This window comes from Odocoileus virginianus, chromosome 5 (assembly GCF_023699985.2).
Source record: "Odocoileus virginianus isolate 20LAN1187 ecotype Illinois chromosome 5, Ovbor_1.2, whole genome shotgun sequence".
In the NCBI taxonomy this organism is placed as follows: Eukaryota; Metazoa; Chordata; class Mammalia; order Artiodactyla; family Cervidae; genus Odocoileus; species Odocoileus virginianus.
The window spans coordinates 90,894,625-90,920,612 of NC_069678.1; the positions used below are offsets into that span (position 1 = coordinate 90,894,625).

A 25,988-nucleotide genomic window follows, 5' to 3' on the forward strand; every position below is an offset into this window, starting at 1 on the left:
CCTAGTGCTTTACATACAGAAGAGGGCTAGAGATACAGAGATAAGCCACAGAGTGAAATTCCTTCCATCCTTGATGTTCAGACTTGAGACCAAAATGCTCTCTGCTGGGGTTGGGTCAGCTTTCTTGTGCTTCAGAGGGACCCCCTGGGTTGGACTGGTTCTGGTCGGGGAGTATTTTCAGCCTTGCCTAGCAATAGCAGGAGTTAGATTATCTCTTGAGCGTTAGGAAATAGCCTGGCACAACTGGTACTTGGTACCCCAGAGATCAAGAGGTAGAAGACTGAGAGGTAGGCTCACAAGGAGTTGTGATTTGTCCATTGGCTTCCCTTATACCTCAGATAGTAAAGAATCTGCCTGCAATGCAGGAGACCTGGGCTTGATCCCTGGGTCGGGAAGATCCCCTGGAGAAGGGAATGGATACCCACTTCAGTATTCTTATCTGGAGAATTCCATGGGCAAAGGAACCTGACAGGCTACAGTCCATGGGGTCACAAAGAGCTGGACACGAATGAGCGACTAACACTTCTTTTGTAATTTCTGTACACTTGTAATGAAGTTCGTTTAGGAAAAAGCTGAAGACAGTCTTCCTTTTTAATTACTGGACCAATATTGGAATCATTGAACCTGAATCTCCAGAAAATTTGGCTCTGAACTTCAAAGCAGTCAAAACGAAGAGAGGCTTAAAGTTAGAGAACTCTGGGTTCAGATCCTTAGGGTGGTGCCCACGTTAATGTAAGTTTAACAAGGTCTCTAGGAAATTCTGATACTCAGTCAGCCTGGCAGGAGAGCCAGGAAACTGAGCACTTTGGTTTTCTGACTTACATACTGGGCATCTTTGGATAATTCATCTGCCCTCTCTGAGCCTTGGTTTGCCTGTAGGTAGAATAGGATAGAAATTCCTGCTCAGTTTGAGGTAGACTGTAGTGTTATAATATCATATATACTTTGGAGGCCGAGTTGGGAAATGTTGAGCTGCATTTTACACATGGATCAAGCCACTCCTTTCTCTGTTGACTGCACATAAATAGGATGCCATGACTCTTTCCTGGGAGATGTCACAAGATGCAGCCACGGGATACTTGCTGTCATATTCATCCTCTGGTTGCTACTAAGGACCTTGTCCATGACTTCATCCAGTGGCCTCTACATAATCACCCATGGGGGAATTTCTCTGGGACTCAGTGGCAAGACTAGAGTGGTTGTCATGAGTGGTGGCCTGTGTTTGCCAGGCAGGCCCTGAGACCATCACATGGCACAGATGGAGGGCTTACCTGCGCCAAGTGCCTCCCGTGTTTTTCTTTGAGTCCCCTAAATAGCCCTACGAGTATGATACCGTTATCATTCCTATTTGACTGGTGATTAAACTGGGGCCCAAAAACTTTAAATAACTTTCTCAGGCCACACTGCTAGGAAGAAGCAGAGCCAGCATTTGAGTCCACCTGAGTCTTACAACATAGCCCTTGCAGACAACCCACAGCCTATACTCAAAGCGTTGACTGCTCTGAAACTCAGGGTCAAAGGTGCAACCTTCCTGTTCCCTGAGTGTTGAGTTTACCACTATCCCACCTTCTTCCATATCTTTATATTTTCTTTGTGCCAGTTTTCTCATTCAAAGCAAATGAAGCAACAGCCTCTGGTGTATTTAGTCTTAGTGCAGTGTTATGCAACATGGTTCCATGAACAAAATTCTCGTTTTGCTTTTTCTTAGTTGCTTAAATTCTTTTTAATACATCACAAAATGATTCTGCATCACAAACTATCAAAACCAAAAACAAGAATCTTGATCATCAATGACTGCACTTCCCTCAGAGGAGGAGGGCAGGGTAGGAACCTGCAGGCTGACCCAGGCTGAGTCCCTCCTTAGTTAGTGGGCAGAAGAGGGGGGAGGGCTTGAAACACTACAATGTTGATAATTTTTGCTCCATTATGTACTCATTAATCTCCTTCCTTCCACATGATTGTATCTCTATAGGTTGCTTTGGATCATTTTTGTAACGCAATAGGTCATAAATGGGCTTCCCTGGCGGCTCAGACAGTAAAGAACTGCCTGCAATGCAGGAGAACTGAGTTCAGCCCCTGCTTGGGGAAGATCCCCTGGAGAAGGAAATGGCAACCCACTCCAGTTGCCTGGACAATTCCATGGAGAGAGGACTTTGGTGGACTATAGTACACGAAGTCGCAAAGAGTCAGACACGACTGAGCTACTTTCACTTTTTCAGGTCATAAATAATGAAAGTTGTTCTTTCCTGCAGTACCCACCCCCCCATACCTGGCTGTCAGCTCCCTGGTCCTCTCCCCCAAGGGTCGGGTGAGAGAACCGTGAGGGGATGGGACCAGGTGGAGAGGAAGATGGGGCCGTCTGGGAGAGGTATAGCTGGGGGAGAGGGAAGAGTATTTAGAGGAAAGATTAGACACCAAGGTTGATCCCAAAGCAGGCCCCGGGAACAGCACAGGGCAGACGTACCTCCATCTTTCTCTGCGTGGTCTGAGCGTTTCTTTTAGTCCAAATGCGTAAGTCTCACACTGAGTCTCTGCAGAACTTGAGATGTTCCTAAGACAAAGTGCCTCAGACACGCCCCCATTCCAGCATCAAGGTAACTGTCCTTCTGGTCCCTGCACCCAGCTCAGCGAGGAGCTGAACCAGCAGCTGGAGGCCGTGTGCGGGTCCGTGTTTGGGGAACTGGAGTCCCAGGCCGTGGACGCTCTGGATCTGCCCGGCTGTTTCCGCATGCGGAGCCACAGCTACCTCCGGGCCATCCAGGCTGGCTGCTCTCAAGACGACGACTGCCTGCCCCTCCTTGCTGCCCCTGCCTCTGTCTCAGGGAGGCCCGGCTCCTGTGAGTATGCCCTCTCTGCCCCCGGCCCAGCCCTAGGTTGGAGAGTGATCTGGGTTCCAGCTCCAGCCCTGGTCGCGGCCCTGCTGCTCGACTTTGGGCAGATCGCTTGCCTCTCTGGGCCGGGTGATGGGAATGATCCGTGGTTCTTTACGTAGCCGCACGTGGGGGGTTGGGCGTGGCTGCTGGGTCCTGTGCTACCGCGTGGGTGTGGGGGGTGGTCGGCCACAGACTCCTGCCGGCACGGCGTTTCTCAGCCGCTGTGTCTCTGGGTTCCGGGGCCACAGCCTTCAACTTCAGAAAGGCCCCGCCCCCCATCCCGCCGGGAAGCCAGGCCCCGCCCCGCATCTCCATCACCGCCCAGAGCAGCACCGACTCCGCCCACGAGAGCTTCACCGCGGCCGAGGGCCCCGCCCGGCGCTGCAGCTCCGCTGACGGGCTGGACGGCCCGGCCATGGGCGCGCGCACCCTGGAGTTGGCGCCGGTGCCACCCCGGGCCAGCCCCAAGCCCCCCACACTCATCATCAAGACCATTCCTGGCAGGGAGGAGCTGCGGAGCCTGGCGCGGCAGCGGAAGTGGCGGCCGTCCATCGGGGTTCAGGTATGGCAGGAGGAGGCTCCAGCGAAAGCTTTGCTTTTTTTAGTTGCTTATATTTTTAACACCATGGATTCTATATGGCCTTGGCCATGTTGAGGATGGGTTGAGAGGGTCAGTGGGGCCTTCTGGATACACAGATCTTTTCCTTGCTTGCTCTAAGCCTGATCATCGACGGGGCGTGGGGCAGGGTTGCTGCTTCAAACAGCCTTGCCCACATCGTTGTCCCTCATCCTGGCACCATCACCCATGGCAAGCGGAGAGCGGTGCTCAGAAGTTGTAACCTTAATGCATCTAACCTTCTGGGTCTGCCGTCCTGTTCAGGCAGATCATATTTGCAGGATCTGCCCCTTGGCTTCTGGGGAAGGGCTTGAGACAAGCCTTGGCCCAGCCCTGCCTACTGACTCCCCAACCCTGCCACCAGGTGGAGACTATCTCGGACTCAGACACGGAGAACAGGAGTCGAAGAGAGTTCCATTCCATCGGTGTACAGGTGGAAGAAGACAAGAGGTAGGTCCCAGGGGGGATATCTCAGGCCTTGTGGGCAGTGGGGAGAAGAGGAGAGAGGGCTGCATAAGGACTTCACTGCCCTGGTCTCCCCGAAACTCTCTCCTCCTGGTCCTGGGGAACAAGCCCTTTTATTGGGGAGGCGTCAGAGCAGCCAAAGAGGTTCCTCACAGAGATGCCCCATCCCGCAGTCATCAGACCTAAAGTGAATTCTCTTAGTTCCAGTGCCTGTCCCAGGTGCTGAGCGGTGGACAGGAGGTATCCAGAGGTCCAGGAAAGTGGGTGGTAGGGAGCAGTAGCAGGTGGGTGCAGAGGAGGCCTCCAGCAGTTGTGCTTTACAGAGAATCACAGGATTTTTCCAGTCCCTGCTGACTTCCTGTGGTGTACAAGTATGTGAGCTCAAAAAGAAACAAATAAACATGAAGATTGCCTCTCAGGGACCCCCGGTAGATATAACACTCCTCCTCATTCGGCTCACACAAGCATTTAACCAGTCGGGGGTACCTATTATATGCCTGAATCTGTGTTGTACCCAAGAAATCAACAGCCACTCTTCTGGCATTAGATGGCCTCAGAAAGATTGTTTTCTTAATTTCCAACTGAAAAATTAGCACTGAGAGCTCTGGAGGGAACACTGGGAGGAATCCCTCTGTTGTTGGGTTCCTGTGGAAGATGCTTTCTTTCCCTAATGACCAGGTAGCAGTGCCGCGGTGGCCCGTCTACCTTCTGGGCTGCCTTGCTCCCAGGCCAGTGGCTCTAAGTGTGGTGTCTGGGAACCTGCCTGGGGTTGACAGTTAGAGATTTACGGTAATCTGTGTGGCCCAGGTCATACCCCATGAAGGAATAAAACCAGAGTGCCCGTAGCAGTCCTTAGCAGCTCTGTTTCTGGTTGCCATTGTTGGGCTTTTAGACCTTCCCTAAATTCCCCCAGCTATTTCTGGGAACCCCTGTGAGCATTGTGTGTGTGTGATCAAGACTTCTTGAGGTTCCTGTGGGGATTCACCATTTTCCTCCTCTTCATGTTAGCTCCCTGCAGCTCCATATGCTCCTAAGGCTGTGAACGTCTCTATCGAGGACAGCAAAAAGACACCCTTGTTGCCCCCATTATTCCTGAAAGCTAGTGTCCTCCAAATTCTTTTTATTTATTTACCTTCACCGATCTTAGTTATAGCATGTAGGATCTAGTTCCTGACCAAGGATCGAACCCAGGCCCCCTGCATTGGGAGTGTGGAGTCTTAGCCGCTGGACCATCAGGGAGGTCCCCTTCAAATTCTTAATATACCATAAAGATCTCAGAAAAGTTGTATGTTCTGGCAAACCGAATCCTGCAAGTCCATGATTTGAGTTCTTGAGAGGTGGGGTAGAAGTCATGGCTAGGTGCAGCACTGTGTTCAGAACCCTGCCGCCAGCTGTGATGCTGAACCATGGACCATAAACCAAGCCCATGTGGCCTCATTTGCTCCTTGATGAGGCTTCTTGGTCCCTCATCCAGATAGACCCCTAGAGGTCCCTCCTTCCTCAAAACAAACCTGAATCCTGGGAAGAGTCCAGCAGGCATGCTGCTGAGACTTGAGCTAAATCAGCAAACTCTGTCATTCATTTCTGGATTGATTCATTTAGAAAATACTTGTTAAGCATCTGTTATATGACAGCTTCTGTTAAATGCTCCGGGAAGCATGAAAGACATGACTTCTGCCCTCATAGGAATTATGGCCTAGAAGGGAATCAAGGCAATGAGTAAACAACCCATGAGTGGGATTTCCTTGGAGGTCCAGTGGTTAAAACTGTGCTTCCAATGCAGGGGGCATGGGTTTGATCCCTGTCAGGGAACTAAGATCCCACAGGCTGTGTGGTTCAGCCAATAAATAAAAACATTAAATAAAATTAAGAAAGAAAATAATACATGAGTAAAAATGTGATTATATACTATGGTATAACAGGTAATGGGATATTATTACACATTACAGTGGTCATATGAAAGAAAAAAGCAGGCACTAAGGGAGAAGGGACTTTACTCAGATTAAGCAGGTGACATTTAAGCTGAGACTTGAGGGCTGACTGGGAATACTCAGGTGATAGCGGGCGGGAGGCTGGTGAACATGCGGGAAGCATCCCAGGAAGAGGGAGTAGCACTATGTGGAAGCGCTGGGACAGGAAAGAGTGACACGATTCAGGAACTGAAAGAAGGTTCGTATGGCTGGTGAGGAACAGGATGGGGTGGTAGTGGGGGAGTGGATTGGAGAATAGGTGGAGCCAGGTCATATAGAGCATGGGCATGATAAAAACTGGAATTTAATTCTTTTTTAAAAAACCTTTTTATTTTATATTGGAGTATAGTAGCTCAGACGGTAAAGAATCCACCTGCAACACAGGAGACCCAGGTCTGATCCCTAGGTCGGGAAGAGTCCCTGGAGAAGGGAATGGCAACCCACTCCAGTATTCTTGCCTGGAGAATTCCGTGGACAGAGGGGCCTGGCAGGGTCGCAAAGAATCAGACGGGACTGAGTGACCAACACTTGGACACTTAGATAGCTGATTAACAGTATTGTGATAGTTTCAGGTGGATAGCAAAGGGACTCAGCCATACATATACTTGTATCCATTCTTCCCTAAACTCCCCTTGGAATTTAATTCTAACTAATGAGTGGCCTTTGAAAGGTTAAAGGAGTGTGGTATGATCTAATTTATGTTTACAAAAGATCACTAGCTTCTGAGTGAAGAATGAATTTGAGGGAAGTAAGGACAGACATGGGGAGTCTAGGAAGCAGGATTTTTTCATGATCCAGAAGGAAGGCATTGTGGACAATCTCAGGTTGGGGATCTTTTTTCCCTGTTAAATATATACTTGGGTACTACTAATGTGTGGGAACACTATTAGGTTTTACATGTTGATTTTGTATTCAGCAACCTTGCTGCCCTGTCTTATTAAGACCCAAAGTTTGTCTGAAAATCATGATGGGTTTTTTTTATGTTCTCAGTTTTGCAAATGAGAATATTTCTTTTAAGTCTATATTTAAAAATTTCTTGGAATTCCCTGGCTGTCTAATGGTTAGGATTCCACATTTCCACTGCTGAGGGTGTGGGTTCAAGGGTCAGGGAACTAAGATCCCACACGCTACATGGCACAGCCAAATAAATAAATAAATAGATAAAAGTAAAATCTCTTTTTCTTGTAATAGTGCATCAACTAGGACTTCTGGTTCACTGTTGAGTGTAGTACTCTTGTGTCATTCCTGATATTAGTGAATATCTTCTAGGTCCCACTTAGAAGTATGATGATGTTGGCTGCAGATTTTGATGGGAACTGTTTATTAGTTAAGGAAATTCCCTTCTATTTCTAGTTGGCTAAGAGTTTTTATTTTTCAATAAAAAATGAGAGTGGAATTTTATTGAGTACTTTTCTAGAATCTACTGAGATATGATCCTAGATTTTCTTCTTTCATCTGTAACGTGTTGAATTATATTGATTTATTTTCCATGTTGACCCATTCCTTTATTCCTGGGTTAAACCTTGATGAATCCCATTATGAGTTTGGATTAAGTTTGGCTAAACAGGGCTAAGTTTGGCTAATCAGGGCTAAACAGGGCCGAGTCACTCCAGTGTTCTTGGGCTTCCTTTGTGGCTCAGCTGGTAAAGAATCTGCCTGCAATGCGGGAGACCTGCGTTTGATCCCTGGGTTGGGAAGATCCCTTGGAGAAGGGAAAGGCCACCCACTCTAGTATTCTGGCCTGGAGGATTCCATGAACTGTATAGTCCAAGGGGGAGCAAAGAGTCAGACATGACTGAGTGACTTTCACTTTCAGCAGACAGGGACTCAGTAGTGTGTTCAATATATTTCTCTCTGACTAAAGCTGCAGGAAGATGCAGGTTCCATCTCTGGGTTGGAGAGATGCCCTGGAGAAGGGCATGGCAACCCACTCCAGTATTCTTGCCTGGAGAATCCCATGGATCGATGAGCCTGGTGGGCTACAGCCCATGGGGTCACAAAGAGTTGGACATGACTGAAGCGACTTAGCATGCACACAAACAAATAAAAAGCCTGGATGTAGAAGTTCAGTGTCAGGACCCCAGACTCCTCTTATCTTGCTGGCCTTCCACCCTTTGTATAGCACTCATATCCAAGAAGCTGATGATTAAACCCTAGCTATCCTGTCTGCATTCTGAGCAGTACCAAGGAGAATTCCTTGGAGAGGAGGAGGATGCAGTCCCTCCTTTTAAAAAGACTTCCTAAAAGTTACGCACAGCACTTTCACACATCACATTGGCTAAAGCTCCATCCCATGGTGGCATCTGGCTGCAAGGGGGGCTGTGGAATAGTCTTTTATTGGGAAGCAAAGTGCAATGAGCAGAGCTGACAATTAGGGTTCTTATTGCTGCAGACAAAGAGAAAAATGAGTATATGGAACTCTAACAGTTTTGTCACAGTCTTGTGGTATTGTTTTCATAGACATTGCTGGATTTTTGAATAGCTGTTACTTTATGTAAGATTTTTATATTTATGTTCGTAAATGATATTGGCCCACAATTTTGATTGTTGTTATTTAGCTCAGGCATTAAGCTTATGCTCAACTCTGAAAATGAGCTTGGTAGTGTTCTCTGTGTTTCTGTTCTTTGAAACAGTTTGTGTAAAGTAAGGGTTATCTCGTCCTTAAAGTTTCGGTAAAGGCTACCTATAAAGCTATCTGGGCCTGATGCCTTTCTGGGATAGGAGAAACTTCAAACTGCAGCTTATGTTTCTTTAGCGGTAATTGACTATTCTGGTTTTATTTTTCTTCTTGAGTCAATTTTGGTGACTCATGTATTTCTAAAAAATGGGCCATTTAACAAAAATTGACAGTTTTCAAAATTTTTGGTATAAATATTCTTTCTGATAGTATTATAATTTTATAAAGTGTTAACATATTTACAAGCTGTGACTCATTTTTATTCCTAATACCACATATTTATACTCTACCTCTCTTTCTTGACTCATTTTGCCCAAGGTTTGTATATTTTATTATTTTAATATATTAAAAAAAATTGTCCTTTATTAGTCTTAAAAAAAAAACCTAGCTTTTGGTTTGGATAAGCGTCTCTATTGTTTCTCTTTTACCTTTAATATTTCCTTTCTTCTACTACTTTTGTGTTATTATTTTCTTTCTTTTACCATGTTTGTTTCTTTTCAGCCTCTTGAACACTATTTCTTATTTTCTAATGTGTTTCTAAGGCTATCCATTCACTTCTAACTACATTGCTGTATCTGTATCTCATCAGTTTTGGGATGCAGTGTTTTCATTGTTCAGTTCTAACTAGTTTGTAACTTTTCATCATCATTTCTTTTTTACCTTATAAATTATTTAGAAGAATTCTTTTATAGTTGCCAAATGTATTTTTTGTGTGTGTGTGCAGGACACTCTCAATTTCTAGATTTGCTACACTGTGGTTATAGAATGCATTCTGTATGATATTTATTCCTTAGAATTTGTCAGGGCTTCTTCATCATATATGTATATGTAGTCAGACTTGTAAATTATATTTTTCAAATGTTGACCTTTGTTTTTTTGGATGTTTAACAGTTATGAGACAGGAGTGTTAAAAATGCCTCACCATGATTATGAATGTGCTGTTTCCCCCGGGAATTCTGTTGATCATTTTCTTTAATTTGAAAGAATGCTATTTAGTATTGTCGATCACAAATGGGCACTTGCCGTGGGTGCTTGCCATCCACCTCTGCAAGAGTCACATCATGTGCTGTTGCTGCGACAGCACCCCCGACACCCATGAAGGAGTTCAGGGTGGAGAGCAGAAATGAGGCATTCTGTGGGTAAACTGGCAGGACAGGTCTTCAGATAGTCAGGTATTCCCAGGAGCTGTTTCTATGAGCCCAATTCTTGTATCTCCTCATAGCTAGAAAAGCACTAAAATCCTTCATGGTGACGATTGTTTCTCAGCCGAAACTTTCTACAAAAAAAAAATGTGCTTGATTGCACGTACTCCCCCTTTACCAAAATCACATGTATACTATCCTTCCCCCCGACCTCTTTGGAGCAGTTTCTCAGAGCTATCTGAGGTTGTATTTCCCAGGCTGCAGTCCTCATTTTGCCCCAAATAAAACTTAACTGGCAGCTCTTACACTGTGCATTTTTTAAAGTCAATAGTATTCAGGCTTATGATTATTGTATCTTCTTGATGGGTTGGCCCTTTTATCATTAAATAGGATGCTTTTCATCCTTATTGCTGGTTTTTGCCTTGAAGTTGATTTTGCCTGGTTTAATTGCTGTGTCTGCTTTCTTTTGATTAATTTTCCACTGCATCTTTTTTTCATCTTTTGTCTCCTCATGTTTCTGTATCCTCATGTTTTAGATATGTTGCTCATAAGCAGTATGGGGCTAGAGTTTAGTAGACCTATTTAATCCATTTATATATTTTTGATTACTGATTTATTTGGCCTTATTTCTGTCATCTCTTTGAAAATTTTCTTCTGGACATGGTTTTTCTTTGCTTTTATCCTCCCCTACTTTTCTGCCATCTATTGAACTGATCAAGGTGACTTAATTTCTCCTGTTCCCTCCATCTCTCCACTGGTTTGGAAGTTTATGTTTTAGTAGTGATTTCCCTCAGATTTCACACAAATATACTTAATTTCACACTTCTCTAATAGAGTCTGAAATTAGTATTTCTATCTTGAAAAAGGTACAAAATAAGAAGCTTGAAACACTTTAATTTCCTTCTTAGCTCCCATTTTCCATGTTATGTTTTTCTAGTATGTTTTTCTGATTATACCTCTTTAAAAACCCTGCCAAATCAGTTGTTGTTATATATTTTATGGTTTAATAGTTTGGATTTACAAACATGTTTTAACAATTTATGTGTTCATTATTGCTTGTTACTGCCCACTGCTTCCTCTTGGGTTCAATTCCCTTTATGCCGAAGTACTGCTTGAGCTTGGGACCAGTTTTAGAGTTAATATCTCAGCTTGAGGTTTCTGTATTTCGCTGGTACTACTTATTCAGACCCCGCACCCACACACAGAGCAGCCTTAATATTCTGATTTTTCAGCATCCTGCTTCCAGGCCACATACCTGAATCATGACGTGAGTTTTCTAGTCTGCGTTTGTAAATGAAACCTTTTTTTTTTTGGCTGCTGGCTTTATGCATGGGGTGTCCTTCCAGGTCCCCAGGATGCACAGGCTCAGGGTGTCTCCTTTTATCCTCCCTGGGCATTACCATCTAGCCTCTAGCATATGTCTGGCCCATATTCCTGTGGCTCACTTGGCTTAGATTCCTGTTCACCACTCAGATATTGAATTTCTTCTTTGTTTCTGATACTTGAAGTTGTCGCTTTCCTGTTTTCAAGCTTGGCATTATAGCAAAACCACCTTTTGGGCCTTGTTTGATCCAGCATTTCTATGTGAATGGGGGTGATGGGTGGGAACTTCTTAAGTTGGTTCAGTCCACTACATCGATCAGTCGTCTGGACTAGGCCATGAACAGTAGGTAGAGAAGTGGACTGATTTTGGAAGCATTTGTAGTGAAGTCAGGAAGGGTGGGGACAGGTGGAGACTGAAGTCTTCCTTGTCCTCATGTAGATGCTCAGGGAGGTCTGGAGGGGTGGGTTGGAGAGGGGAGATGGTGTTGGATCAATGTCTAAGGAACTGAATTGTTTGGGACAGGTGATCACACTGGGAATCCGGAGGGGGTGACAGGTGGGGAGAGAAGAAATCTGGCGCATCTTTCTGGCCAGGTTCCCTTGCTTGTCTGCTGAAGGCATCCTTAGTTATGCACCTGCACCGCCCTTTCTGTCCCTTATGTCCCTGGCACTCTAAGTCTGACTTACCACACACCATGTCCCAACTGGTACGTAAAAGTGAGCCATGAGTTCCAGCAGCCTTTCTAGGCGTGCATCCAGGCTTAGCCCCCCCCACCCGCTGCCACCAAATTTTCTTGGACTCTCTTGTCCTTGCTCCTGTCTCACTGATCCAAGTATTTCTCTCTTTCTCTCTCTCTACTTTGGTTTTAAAAACGGCAGGGGAGGAAAAGTTTCTCCTTTTCTGCCATGCAGGGGTTCTCTGCTAACCTGTTGGGTGAAGAATTTAGATGTATTGCCTGTAACACCTGAGAGTTGCTTGTGGGTCTTTGCTGTTGTTCATCAGCAGTGGTGGCCTGGCTTAGAGGTAGACGGGAGTTGGGGTTGGTGCCCCTTCAGTTCCATCTCCACCATGCCCCCACCTAGGGTTCATCTGTCCACAGGCATTAATTGTACCCCTGGCATTTGTGTCACGTTTTGTGCTGGGCACCAAGGATACAGAGGTGGGCCCGGCCGGACACAGCCCTGCGCTGTGAAGCTTGCCGCTGCGTTAATCTAAGAACCTTTGAAGTGATGTAGAAGTGTAACTTCAGGAGCCTCAGAGGAGAGGTATACACACTGTGAGAGTGTGTAATACGGGGCTTGGACCCGTCAGAGAGGTCAGGCATGGATTCCCCCTTGCGGAGAAGGTGACATTTGAGTGGAGACCTGAAGGATGGGCAGAAATCAGCAAGGTGAAAGTGGGAGCTGAGCGTTCCTGGCAGAAGGACCAGCAGGTGCTAAGACTCTGTGGTGGGAGGGAGCTAGTTAAGAAACAGTTACTAGCCCTGTCTCAGAGCATCCCACAGCACCTGTCTTTCCAGACCCAGCACACTCTGGGCTTTGACGAAAGAATGCATCAAATGTCCTTGCTGAATATCAGAAGTCTGTTCCCAGGGCCTTCTGATAACATCGAAACCATGTGATTTTTACTTCTGACTCTCTTTAATCATGGGATCCCCTTGTAGCTTCCAATTCTGGATCTCTCCCACTAAGATCTTATCTTAAATCCCAGATTTAGCAAAAACAAAACAAAAAACATGAGTAGAAAACACTATACTAGCCAATTAAATCTGATTATCAGATAATAACAGCTAATTTTTTAGTATATGTCTCAAGTACTATTCGGGAAATACTTTTACTAAAAATAATTCATTGCAGATAAGCAATGAATTATTTTTAGTAAAAGTATTTCCCAAATAGTACTTGAGACATATACTAAAAAATTAGCTGTTATTTATTTGAAATTAAAATTTAACTGAGGGTCCTGTAGTATTTTATCTGACAACCCTACTTAGATGCACATGCCCAGTCAGGGATACTTGGAGAACTCTGTGCAGGAAGTCCACCCCTTCCTTAGTATCATGGTCATTTCTGGCACTGGGACTTGTGAAGGGAATGTGCTGAAAGAACAGTAGGCATCCATCCTCATGACGTTATATTCCAAGAGCAGTCCTGCAAAAGCAGTGAGTTGCTGACTGGCCACGAGACTGGGCGGTGGACACCACCTCTCCTCCTCTGCCGTCCCCTCCCAAGATGGTCATGATTCTTCCTCAGTCTCCCATCCTAGCCCCACTTGGGTAGGGGTAGGGAGACAGACCCCAGGCTAGGGATGGTGGACTCGGGGATCCCTGACTGATTATATGTTTAAGCTCTTGGATGCTTTCTCAGAGAGGGAGCTGGTACAATGGCCGAGCCTTGCTGAAATCTCCAATCCCATTATCCCTCCCACTCCTGCCAGTCTGCTGCCAAATACTCCTAGCAAGACCTCTTGACAACTCCTAGAATGTTGAGCATTCCTTGGACAATGCATCTCTTGGGATAAGCCAGTTTCTTCCCAGAGCCTTTTGTTATCCCTTGGAGAATCACCGTAGAAACATCTCCCAGAAGTAACCATGATAACAACTTCCAGAAGCATCAGGAATGTGAGCACTGTCATTCTAAAGGACTTGAGGGGAGAAGCCCTCCTCAGCCTTGTTAAAAGGCTTGGGGACAAAATATTGTGAAAGACATTGTTATGAGTTAGTGGTGATTCATAACTGAAGCCAGTTTCTATCCTGTGTTTACAACTATTGGTGAAGACTGCAGCAAATACTGCCAGATCCAAAACTAAATAGGGGCATAAGCCCTGGACTTCAGTACCCTGAAAATGGATCTGTTAGAGTTAGGATTAGGTTTGGCTGTGAGTTATAGAAAATTCCTAAATGACAGAGACTCGAATATGACAGTTTATTTCTGTCTTGCCTAGAAGTCCAGAGAGTCGGCTGAGGGCTGGTAGGTGCTGCACAGTGTCAGGACCCAGTCTTCTTCTACCTTATTGCTCCTCCATCCTCAGTACTTGGCTTCCATCTCATGTTCCAAAATGGCTGCTTGAGGTCCAGCCATCATGTCTGCATCTGGGCAGCAGGGAGGAGAAAGGAACAAAGAGGGGCATACCTTCTCCCTTTAGGAACATTTTCTGAAAGTTGCACATTCTACTTCTGCTTATATCCTGTGAGCTAGAACTTAACCACAGGCTGCACCTGACTGCAAGGGGAATTGGTGAAAGAATCTTTATTTGAAGTGGCCATGTGTCTAACTTAAAACTGTGGGATTCTATTATTAAGGGAGGAGGGAAATGGATGTTGAAAGATGATTCGTAGTCTCTGCCATCCTTCCTTCCAACCAGCAAACCAACCAACCTACCACTCAAGCAACGTTTATTTGAGGAACTGCCCAATTTAATAAGGGAGACAGATATACAAATACATAACTATAATGCAGTGTGATATGGAGTATAAAAGAGGTTTTATTCAGAGTGCTGTGGGAAAACAGATGGAAATGATCAAAAGCAATCATGATAATCAGTAACTACAATGGTCTTGCTGGGTTCTCAGTGCTATACTCCCATTATTTTATTTGTCCACCTCCTTTTCTTTTCAATGCAAGCTACAAGCCTTCCTGCCTTACCATATAATAGCTAACATTTGCAATGGGCAGACCAGGTGCTGTTAAGTTTTTTAGATTTATCATAACAGTCCTATGAATAGGTACTGTTATTATTCTCATTTACAGATAAGGAAACTGAGGCACACACCATAGAGCTAGGCTTTGGACCCAGGCAATCTGGCTCCAGAGCATAAATGCTTAACCACTCTGCTAGCCTGCCTCCCCAAAAGCTGTTCATTCTCATTTCCTCCCCCAGCCTCCTTTCCCCCAATCTCCAGCAGACAGCTGCCCTGCTTACTTTATTATTTTTTAAATTTTTATTTTATTTTTTGGCCACACATGCCCTGCGGCAAGTGGGATCTTAGTTACCTGACCTGGGGTCAAACCTGTGCCACCTGTAGTGAAAGTGTGTCGTTTTAATCACTGGATCACCCTGTGTATTTTATTGTAACAATTGAGGTCATCTGGTGGGATCTCTTTCCACTTCTGGACCAACCTCTAGCTTGCATCTCTTCCCTTGCCTCCTCCAACAGTCTGGCCTCAGGGGTTGAGGTATCTGCCTTTCTGGTTAAGGCTGCCCCTCTCCTTCAATCCTAGGGAGGCAGTGGAGTGTCATGGTTTAAGAGTTGGCCACTGTGGACAGACTGCCCTAAATTGATACTGTCAGGTCTTAGGAAGTCACCTAGCTTCTCTAAGTCTTAGTTTTCTCACCTGTAAGTAGGGGTGATACTAATGTGATGATTGAGCATATTAATTAAAGCATGTAAAGTGCTTTAGCACTTGCTAACTGTTCAGATGGACAGGGAAGCCTGGCATGCTGTGATTCATGGGGTCGCAAAGAGTCGGACACGACTGAGCAACTGCATGAACTGAACTGTTCAGAGGATGTTCATTTTTATTTATTCCCCTCATATCTGGTCCTTGGATTACTGCCTCTCTTCTCTAGCTTCAGTTGACTTCTCTTTACAAATTGCATTAGTTACCTATTGCTGATAGGATATATAGTCACAAATTTAGCAGCATCTAATAATCCATGTTTATGATTTTACATTTCTAGAGGTTGGAAGTCTCAATTGGGTTTCACTGGGCTAAAATCAAGGTGTTGGCAGGACTGATCCCTTCTGGAGTCTCTGGAAAGCATCCATTTTGTCACCTTTTCCAGTTTAGAGAGGCTGTCTGCATTCCTTGGCTTGTAGCCCATTTCTGGTTTCAGAGCCAGCAGTGGCGGGTAGAGTCCTCACATGATGTCACTCCAGCCTTGATCCTGTTGTCCCATTGCCTTCTCTGATCCTGACTTTCCTGCTCCCCTCTTTTACTTACAAGAACTCTTTTGACTAAAATGTACACAACTGGATAGTGTAGGATCTCAAGATCCTTGATGTGATCATTTCTGCAAAGTCTTTTTTGCTGTGGAAGGTAACATATTCACAGGTTGTGGGAATTGGGACCTGGACTTATTTGGGGGGCCATTATTCCGCCTGCCCTGTAGGGATATAGCATGTGAGAACCATCCTCAACAAAATGTCCCTCCTCCCAGTCCTATTGAGATATAATTGCCAGATAATCATATTATCCCTTCCTTAAAAGTACATTGCCTTCTCTCTTCCTCCCTTCTCCACCAGGCTCTCTGGGAGTTGCCTGGTGGTGGGGGTGGTTTAGTCGCTAAGTCGTGTCTGACTCTTTGTGACCCCATGGATTGTAGCCAGCCAGGCTCCTCTGTCCATGGGATTTCCCAGGCCAGGATACTGGAGTGGGTTACCATGTCCTTCTCCAGGGGATCTTCCCGACCTGGGGATGGAACCTGCGTCTCCTGAATTGCAGGCAGATTCTTTACCACTGAGCCACCAGGGAAGCCCATTGTCTTGCCTAGTTTTCTCTGCGTCCTGCCTGGAGAATCCCATGGACAGAGGAGCCTGGTGGGCTACACAGTCCATAGGGTTGCAAAGAGTCAGACATGACTGAGCGCTCAAGCACACACTCCCAGTTTTCTAACAGCCTCTTCCCTCTGCATTTGCGCTCAAACTCCACCAAACTGACTGATCACAAGTGGCTTCCATGTTGCCAAGTCAGTAAACACCTTTCGTTCTCAATTGGTTGCATTTTCCAGTTGGCTGCTCATTCCCTATTGAGACCCTTTTTTGGGGGGCTCCCCACTTTTTTGGTCTCCTATCTGCTTTTAGGTGACTTTCTCTTGATTTTCTTCCTTTTCCTCTCTGGCTTAGACACATCTGGGGCTACACTGTCTCCACCCACCCCTGAAATGTCTGTGTTCCCAGGGCATCTTTGTTCCATTGCTCTTTTCTTGGGTAATCTTATCCCACATTGCTGGTTTTATTTATTTTTAAAATTGCTGATTTATTTTTGGCTGCGCTGGGTCTTCGTTGCTGTGAGCAGGTTTTCTGTAGTTGCAGCAAGTGGGGACTACTCTCTGGTTGATGTGCCTGCAGTTCTCATCGCAGTGACTTCTCTTGTTTCGGAGCACAGGTTCTAGGAACCCAGGCTCAGCAGTTGTGGGGCATGGGTTTAGTTGCCCCACGGCATGCGGAATCTTTCCAGACCAGGGATCAAACACCTGCACTGGCAGGCAAGTTCTTAACCGTCAGACCATCAGGGAAGTCCTACACTGCTAGTTTTAAGTGCCACTTGCTCAAGGATGACCAATTCCTGCTTGCGCTGTGCAATCTCTGGCTCCTGGCTGGAAGTGTTGGTAAAGATTTTGTTTCCAGTAATCCTATAAGCTCCTCAATTTCTTTGGTCTTCCTTCAAGTAGACACGATGAGAGAGCTCCTTGAGGTACTGACTTGAGAACGATGTAGCTTGGGGCATTCAGGCTTCTGAAGTTCCAGACTGTGTGGCCTGTTTCCATCAAGACACAGAGTGATCTTCTCAGGACCTCTCAGAGGAGAGTGAAAGGCACAGTTACCAAAGGACATGTCCATGCTTTGTGGGGGCAACAGGAAAGCAAATAAGGAAGGCATATCTTCACTAGTGTATTTACTGGGGCAAGCCCCACCTTTCCCAGTGTGGTTTGCCATTGCTGGAGCACTGAAGGAGCCAGAGAATAACTGGAGCTCAAAGCACAAAAATATTCAAAGGAAGCCAAAGGGCATCCTAATAGTTCAGTTAGACACACAGAACTCTCACCAGAAACAGAACAATGTAACCAAACAGTGGCATGCATGAGTGCTCAGTCGTGTCTGACTCTTTGCCACCCTAGGATTGTAGCCTGGCAGGCTGCTCTGTCCATGAGATTCCCCAGGTGAGAACACTGGAGTGAGTTACCATGCCTTTCTCCAGGGGATCTTCCTGACCCAGGGATGGAACCTGAGTCTCCTGCAGTGCAGGCAGATTCTTTACCCACTGAGCCGCCTGGGAAGCCCTAAAGTGTGGGATTGCCTCCGTGTGCAAGAAGACAGCTGAGAGAGGAATGGTTCCGAGGATGGTCTCGGGAAGGCTCACAGAAGAAGAGGGAACTTGAGCAGGGAACCAGCAGGGAGTGAGGAGGAGGAAGGCCTTTTTAAGTGGGGGGATAGCAAATGCAGAGGCTAACGTAAGGGCCACGAGAATCCACTCGGGGAGCAAAGAGCGTGCAAGCGGGATGAGATCAGAGAGAACTGCATCCAGAGTAAATGTCAGCACAGGAAGCCTAGACTCTATCTTGTTGGCAGTGGGGAGCAATGATAGGGTTTTGAGCAGGGGAATGAGTTGGGCAGAGGTCAGCTTCAGAAAGACTACTCCAGGGACTTCCGTGGTGGTCCAGTGGCTAAGACTCTGCACTCCCCATGCCGGGGGCCCAGGTTCGATCCTTGGTCAGGAAACTATTAATAGATCCCACATGCTGCAACTGAGTTCTCATGCCACAACTAAAGATCCTGCACTTCAGAATAAAGATCCCTTGTGCCTTGACTAAGACCCAGCACAGCCAAATAAGTAAATAAGTATTAAAGAAAGAAAGACTATTCTAGTCCTGGGTGGATTGGTGAGGGAAAGTTGGGCCCCAGATCCTAAAATATGCATAGGTATAATTGTATAAGATATAATTTTTAAAATGTATAATTTTATTTTATCTAAACATTATTTTATTCTTTTTATTGCACTATAATTGACCTACAATGCTGTGCAGTGCCAGGTGCAAAAATTCAGTATTTCCATACACTATATATATATTGCAGTGGTCACCACGATAAGTCTAGTTACCATCTGTCACCATATAAAGTTACTACAATAGTATTGACTGTATTACTCATGCTGTACATTTCACCCCTGTGAGTTATTTATACTATTCTGTAGCTGGAAGTTTGTCCCTCTTAATTTCCCTTGCCTATTACACTTCTCCCCCACCTGCAAAGTATAATTTTAGAGAAAGGAGGTACCTTGGCAATGGTACTGCTCCATTCCTATCATTTTATATCATATATGTTTGTGTGTTTATATGTAATATATATTCATATATGCCATATAATGTATTTTATATACTCATATACATATATACTAGGTGGTCTGGGTGGAGGGTGAGTGACTTCCCAAAGGCACATAGCATCAGGGCCAGCATTGGAACTCAGGTCTGCCTTCTAGTCCGGTGCTCGTCTCTGCTATACTGAGTGGAGGCAGTGGTGTCTAAAAGGAGGCTGATCCAGTAGTCAAGGTAAGAATGATGCAAGTCCTGACCAGGGCAAGACAGGGCAGGCGGCAAGGTGAAGACCATGTGGGAGGCCATGTGGATATGTTCTTGCTTTCTCTCTCTCTGGGTGGGGGTTGGGACATAGGGCTGGTTGGAGACTGCACATGAGTGCATCTCTCTTTCCTGGGTCCTGCTGCATCCTTCCGGGCCTGGTTTCTATGGCAACAGGCTCCCAGCAGGCAGCCCGCCAGCTGGAGGGAAGCAGGCAGGCAAAGCAGGCAGGGAAAGAAGGCCTGGGTAGCAAGAGGAAGACTGAAGTTGTAGGGGTTGTGGGAGTCTCCCAGGAAGCTGGAGGAGCCCCTAAACCTAGCTCCCAACCCCCTTTTTCTTCTGACCATGAGAGTGAAGGTAGCTTAGGACACATGGGCTTTTCTTGCCTGCTCCTTGAATTTCCAGACTGCAAACTTCTATTCATCTCTCCCTGCCACCCCCGCATCTCCTGACTCTCCCTTCTTCAAGTGTTGTCTGACCCCAACCTCCTGCCCCTCGGGAGAAGTGACTTCTTCATAGAAAAGAGCCCTCACTCTGACTGAACTCAGTCGGGTGGGGGGGGTCAGGGGGGATAACAAGGCTAATTGACTCTGTTTTGCATAAGATTTGCATATTATTAACTCAGAGACAAGAAATTTCCAGGCCCTGTATCGTTCCTGTCAACAACTTAATTCAGCTCTCTTGGCACCAGCCAATGTCTGGCCAGGCTCTGTGCTGAGCCCTGGGGCCCCGGGAGGAGAAGTCCCCCCAGCTCCTGCCCACCCCCCTCCCCCAGCTGCTCTAAGGCGGTTCTTCCCGATGCTCTAGCAGCTGGTGTGGTGAGGAGTTCCTGGGCTGTGGAGCGTGGCAGCCCTGGGTCCACATTCTGGCTCTGCTGTTTCGCAGCTGGGTGACTGTGGGCCTCAGCCCAGCTTCTGCAGGGTGATGCCCTAGCACTTTGGCTATGTCTGTCCGATTGGTATATGCCAGCCTCTGTTCTGCCCATCGAGTATAAGCGGTTTTGAATATCACCCCTGTCCAGAACCGGTGCAACAGGTAGATATATTATGTGCTCACCTGTGGAGAGGACCGATACATTTAAAGGTGGTGGATGACTGTCCATCACTTTGTAGGTTTCCTGTCTCATTCCTTGTCCTTTCAGCCTGGGGTGCGGGTGAGGGCTGGGGTGAGACTGGGCAGGGGCAGAGATGACCGCCACCTCTCTCACCAGGCGGGCGAGGTTCAAGCGCTCCAACAGTGTGACAGCCGGCGTGCAGGCTGACCTGGAGCTGGAGGGCCTGGCCGGCCTGGCCACCGTGGCCACAGAAGACAAGGCCCTGCAATTCGGACGCTCCTTCCAGAGGCACGCCTCTGAGCCCCAGCCCGGGCCCCGGGCCCCCACCTACTCAGTCTTCCGCACGGTCCACACGCAGGGCCAGTGGGCCTACCGCGAGGGCTACCCACTGCCGTACGAGCCGCCGGCCACCGATGGGTCGCCCGGCCCTGCCCCTGCCCCTACCCCCGGCCCCGGGTCCGGGCGCCGCGACTCCTGGATGGAGCGCGGCTCACGTAGCCTCCCGGACTCAGGCCGCACGTCCCCCTGCCCACGGGATGGCGAGTGGTTCATCAAGATGCTGAGGGCGGAGGTGGAGAAGCTGGAGCACTGGTGCCAGCAGATGGAGCGCGAGGCGGAGGACTATGAACTGCCGGAGGAGAGTGAGTGCGGGCTCGGTGCGCCGGCGGCATGGTGGCTGGCGGTGGCTGGACCGCAGCGGGATAGGGGAGGACCCTGGGTGTGACCGTGCCTTTCTCACACTTGGCGGCCTGACCCCAGGCCTTGGTGGCTCCCCACGGGCAGTGTGCCGGGAGCTCCTGGAAGGAAGCGCGAACAGCTTCAGAGGCCAGAGCTGGGACGGGGGAAAGTGAGCGAGTGAAAGGGCTGGGCTTTCTAGGAGACGGCTACCAGCCCAAGGCCATGGAGATTCCAGGAGCCCCTATTTCCATCTGGGCTGGCTGGGAATCCAGATCTGATCCAGGTGTGAGAGCAGGCCTTCAGGCAGAGGGGGAGGCAGTGTGCGGGTCAGCTCTAGTCTGCGGCCTGGGGGAAGGAGACTCAGCCAGGAAGACATGGTCCTGCCAGAGGTGTCTGCAGGTACAGTGTGAGGGCAGACAACGGTTTACCGCCGAACCCTCAAGCTGATAGGATAGTGACTAGAAGATGAGTCAGGGACATGACATTATTTGGTAATTCTCAGTGAGCCAAGGACTCTGATGGGTGACAAAGTTCTGCCAGCGAGGTGTCACTGAGCTAGTGCCTGGCTGGCTAAGGCTGTAGGGCTGGACTGGTGCTGATTTCCATCTCTCCTCTGACATGGGAGGCAAGAGGACACAGGAGGATAGCCAGTCGAGAAATGTAGATCGTATGATGGAAGAAACATCAGTGTCTGGGGAGTCAGTCTTCTTGGTGAAGTGGCACAGGAGTTGCTTGTTAGAATCTTGAGTATATGGGATGGGGAGGGGCCGGAGGAGATAGACTATGGATAGATGATGCCAGATAACAAGAGGGGTCAGAGTCATCCCAGGCAGACTTCCTGGAGGCAGAGGAAGGAGAGGCATCATTCCCCTCCCCCATCTCCTTTTGCTCTCCAGTCCTGGAGAAAATCCGCAGTGCCGTGGGCAGCACACAACTTCTCCTGTCCCAAAAGGTTCAGCAGTTCTTCCGGCTGTGTCAGCAGAGCATGGTGAGTGGTCGTGGGTGTGGAGCCCCAGGTGTGTGTGCCTGGTAGGCAACCAGAGCGCATGGGTGCCTGCGGGGGGGGAACCAGGCGTTTGTGCCCATGACGGAGAGCTCTGGGCTTGCTCTGGGCTCCCTCCTCCCAGTCCCCACTCCACTCTCCCAGACTGAACTTCTGGACAGTGAGGGTGGGGTGGGCTTTCTCAGCTCCTGGCTGGGGCTCGGGCCCCTCTGACTGGCTGCCTCCGCTCTGACTCCTTCCACTGCAGGACCCCACTGCGTTCCCTGTGCCCACCTTCCAGGACCTGGCGGGTTTCTGGGACCTCCTGCAGCTCTCTATCGAGGATGTGACCCTCAAGTTCCTGGAGCTACAGCAACTCAAGGCCAACAGCTGGAAACTCCTGGAGCCTAAGGTGGGGGGGAGGGCCTTTCAAGCCAAGAGTCCAAATCCTGGGAAATGCCCTTCCCCAGAGAGTGTGGGCAGGGGAGAGGAAAGCAGGAGAAGAAACCCTGGCCAGCCAAGGCAGCCCTGAACAGGTGATGGGGACCCTCTAAACCACCCTCTGGGTCATTGCCCTCTGCTTGGTTCCAAGGCAAGAACCACCTCATCACTGCTGAGCTGCAAGAGCCCCTTTCTTTACCAAAGAAAGCTACAGCTGTAGTTTGAGGAAGTCAGAGTGGCAGACTGCCCTCAGCTTGGCTCTAGGCACGGAGGGGACCTTCAGCCCTCATCTCAGTAGACCGTCATAGAGATGGGGCCCAGCAGCTTGGAATGTGAACCCCCATTGTCTTGCCCAGGTCAGGGGAGCTGCACTCCCCCTGGGTCTGGAAGGAGAGCATCCATCCATTCCCCGCGAGGAAGAAAACCCTCTCTCTGATGCGAGAGGTGGAAAACGGCTCCACCAGGGGGCGCACGAGTCCACCTTTTTTAAAAGATGAAACCTGTGGGTTTGACCTTGGCAGAACAGGCACCCCTGGGGCTTCGGGGGGCCCGCACGCGCTCTCGAGAGCCTGGCTCACGAGTCAGAGGTGTGCGCTGTGAACCCCTCGGGGCCGCGGGGGAGCGAGGTGGGGAGTCGGCCGGGACCCCGCCCCCAAGCTAAGCGCCTCCCCTCTGCCGGCAGGAGGAGAAGAAGGTCCCTCCGCCGATACCAAAGAAGCCCTCGCGGGGCCGGGGTGTGCCGGTGAAGGAGCGCTCCCTGGACTCGGTGGACCGGCAGCGGCAGGAAGCGCGCAAGCGGCTCCTGGCGGCCAAGCGCGCCGCCTCCTTCCGCCACAGCTCGGCCACCGAGAGCGCCGACAGCATCGAGATCTACATCCCCGAGGCCCAGACCAGGCTGTGACCGGCCCGGCCCGGCCCGCCCAGCCCGGGCCCGGGCCCGCGGTTTTCTACCCGTACTGTACACCCAGCGTCGAGGTCACTGTGAACGCGGGCCGCCCCGTGCGCCCGCCCCGCCGGCACCGCACGCCCCGGCCCCTCCGGCCCGTCATGCGCTCGTGGGTTTTTTACCTTCCTGACCCCACGCGAAGGCGCCCGGGCTGGGCTGGGGGCCGTGCCTCTCCGCCCTGTGCCCCCACCGGGACCCCTCTTCCTCGAGGTCCGACGCTTCGTCCCCACCTCCTCCCCACGGGCACCATCTCTGCCATTACCCCCCTCCCCAACCCCCCACGGGCCAGGCCGGGCCGGGTCCCCCATCTGGGCTCTGCGTCCCCCTTCTCCTCACCCCCCCCCCCCCACCCCGCGGGGCTGGGCTTCGTGGGGAAATCAAGCTTCGTGGCTTTTTATGAAGAATCCCGAACCCCGCCTAGGAGCCCGCCCCACCGTCCCAGGGGCGCTCCCCTGAGCCCTCAGCCCACCGGGCCCAGGGACCACAGTGGCTGGACCAACCCAGGACCAGGGCGCCTGGGCCTCTCCCCTTTCCCCAGCTGCTGGGGAGGGGAGATGGGGGCTTCCCCTCACCACACCTGTGGCTGTTCCCACATCCCCTTGAGTATCCCAGGAAAAATAAAACGGCAGAACTGCACTTGAGCCAGCTGCTCTCTCCAGAAGAAGCCACTTCTCCGCGTGCGTGCGTGGGGGGTGGGGGTGGGGTGGGGGGGGGATGGGGAGGCCCGAGCCAGCATTCTTGATCTGGGGAGAGCAGGGTTTCGTGGGCCAGATGGGGGAAAGGGGCTTCCTTGGGGAGAAAATATTGTTCAGCCTGGTTTCCTTTATGCCTTCCAGTTCCCTGGGCTTCCCACCCCCCCCACCCCGCCCCCCCGAGAGGGAAGCGTGTGCTTCATAAACGGGGAGGGCTGCTGTTCTTCGATATGAACAAATATTGGTGTTCTTTTCCCTAAAAAGCCAGTGTTCTCTCTGCTCTGGAAGCTGTTCCGTTCTGTGCCATCACATTTTCTGATGCCTCTACTGCATGGGCACATTGATGGGGAACAAAAGAGAGAACAGCACTTTCCTGGGAAGCTAAGTGGCATCCCAAACCTAATGTTCATTGGATGCTTGCTATGGGTCAGCGCAAGATGTGAGTGCTTTACATGAATGTAGCTCAATCTTCTAACAGATGAGAAGGCTGGAGCTCAGGAGAGGTCAAGTATTCAGGCCAAAGTCACAGGCAGAGCTAAGAGCGTTGACCCGAGTCTGTCCAATGTTAATCCTGAGCTTTTAGCTCTATAGCCTTCTGAGCCCAGAAAAAGATGGCAGCTCCTTCCCATAATGTCATCTTTCCAGTCCTCAGGCTGCCGTGTCACCTTGAGGCAGGAGGAAGAACCTTCCCGCGGGGTTGCCTGCTCTTCTGGGTCACTCTGGACTAGCCAGTTCTTCTCATTCATTTATTCAGCAAGTATTTATCAAGAACCACGGTTGGCCCTGTCCATCACCGTGAAGATAGCCCTGAACAAGTTTCTACTCTTATGGTGCTAGCAGCTGTATGGGAAAAATAGATAAGTAAGCAAGCAGTTACATTGTAAGGGTGAGTGGAGAGATGACTAGGTATTAGCCCCTGAAAGAGGGTTGTGAAGAATGTACGAGATCAGAGAAGAGCTGTGCAGAAGCCTGGAGGAGAGCGGGGCATTGGGAGTGCAGAGGCTTGATTATGCTGGGCTTTTGGGTCAGTTTGAGGAAGGTGGGCCTGGGTCCTGAGGGCCATGGGGAGCTCCGGAGGGGTTTTGAACAGGAGAGTGACATGAGCAGATATTTTAGAGGCTGGTTTGGAAGGCCGCCGGAAAAGCAAGAGGTCCTCTATCCACTGGGAGGAGAAGAGGGCTCTGATGTAAGACAAAGTGACTAGAATCCTTGCCCTTGGATAAGTTTTTACCAAATGAGGTGATTCTGATGCTGGCCAGGTTTGGGAACACTAAAATTGTTTGGCTCTCTCAAGTTTCACCTAGAACTGCTCATAGTCTGTTATCCCCAGGCTTGCCAAGAGAGACATTGGCTGACTGACTTTATCATCCTGAGGTTCGAAAGTGGGGACCTGGGTGAATTTTGAACTAGACAATACTCAGAGCAATCCTATGAGGCAGGTGTTGTTATCAACTCCATTTTACAGATGAAAAAACAGGCTTGGAGAGGTTCAACAACTTACCCCAAATCATGAAGCCAGGAAGTGGCTGAGTCTAAGTTTAACCCTCTACCTTATACAGCTTTTTATGAGTCTACACGTTTTCCCAGAAACTAGGCCAGGCTTGCTGGGACCAAGAGGTATATGGGAGTGAATGGCAGAGGACAGGCAGCATCTGAGACTGTGCAGGCATCCCGCTGCAGACGTGATGTCTAAAATCTCCCCGTGTGGGGCCGATGGAGGAGCTGATGGGGGGAGTCTCCTTAGGGTGTTGTGGCCCAGGTAGTTGTGCTGGGCTCCATGGACATGTGAAGGATTAGATCCAGTCCCTGAGTTGCTCCCATCTGGCTTAGCGA

The 25,988-nt window shown here is 48.9% G+C and overlaps 1 protein-coding gene across 4 annotated transcripts in view; it reads left to right on the forward strand.

Annotated features, from left to right (window-relative positions):
• Positions 1–24,099, forward strand: part of DLGAP3 (DLG associated protein 3) — a 63,699-nt gene extending 39,600 nt beyond the window's left edge. For all 4 annotated transcript variants that reach the window (XM_070468422.1, XM_070468421.1, XM_020908645.2 and 1 more), the window contains 7 exons: positions 2,624–2,837; positions 3,122–3,435; positions 3,854–3,939; positions 20,573–21,057; positions 21,991–22,082; positions 22,345–22,488; positions 23,200–24,099. In XM_070468422.1, coding sequence (XP_070324523.1) covers positions 2,624–2,837; positions 3,122–3,435; positions 3,854–3,939; positions 20,573–21,057; positions 21,991–22,082; positions 22,345–22,488; positions 23,200–23,418 — 1,554 coding nt within the window. In that variant the 3' untranslated portion in view covers positions 23,419–24,099. The remainder of the gene's footprint in view (positions 1–2,623; positions 2,838–3,121; positions 3,436–3,853; positions 3,940–20,572; positions 21,058–21,990; positions 22,083–22,344; positions 22,489–23,199) is intronic.
• Positions 24,100–25,988: the final 1,889 nt, after the last annotated feature.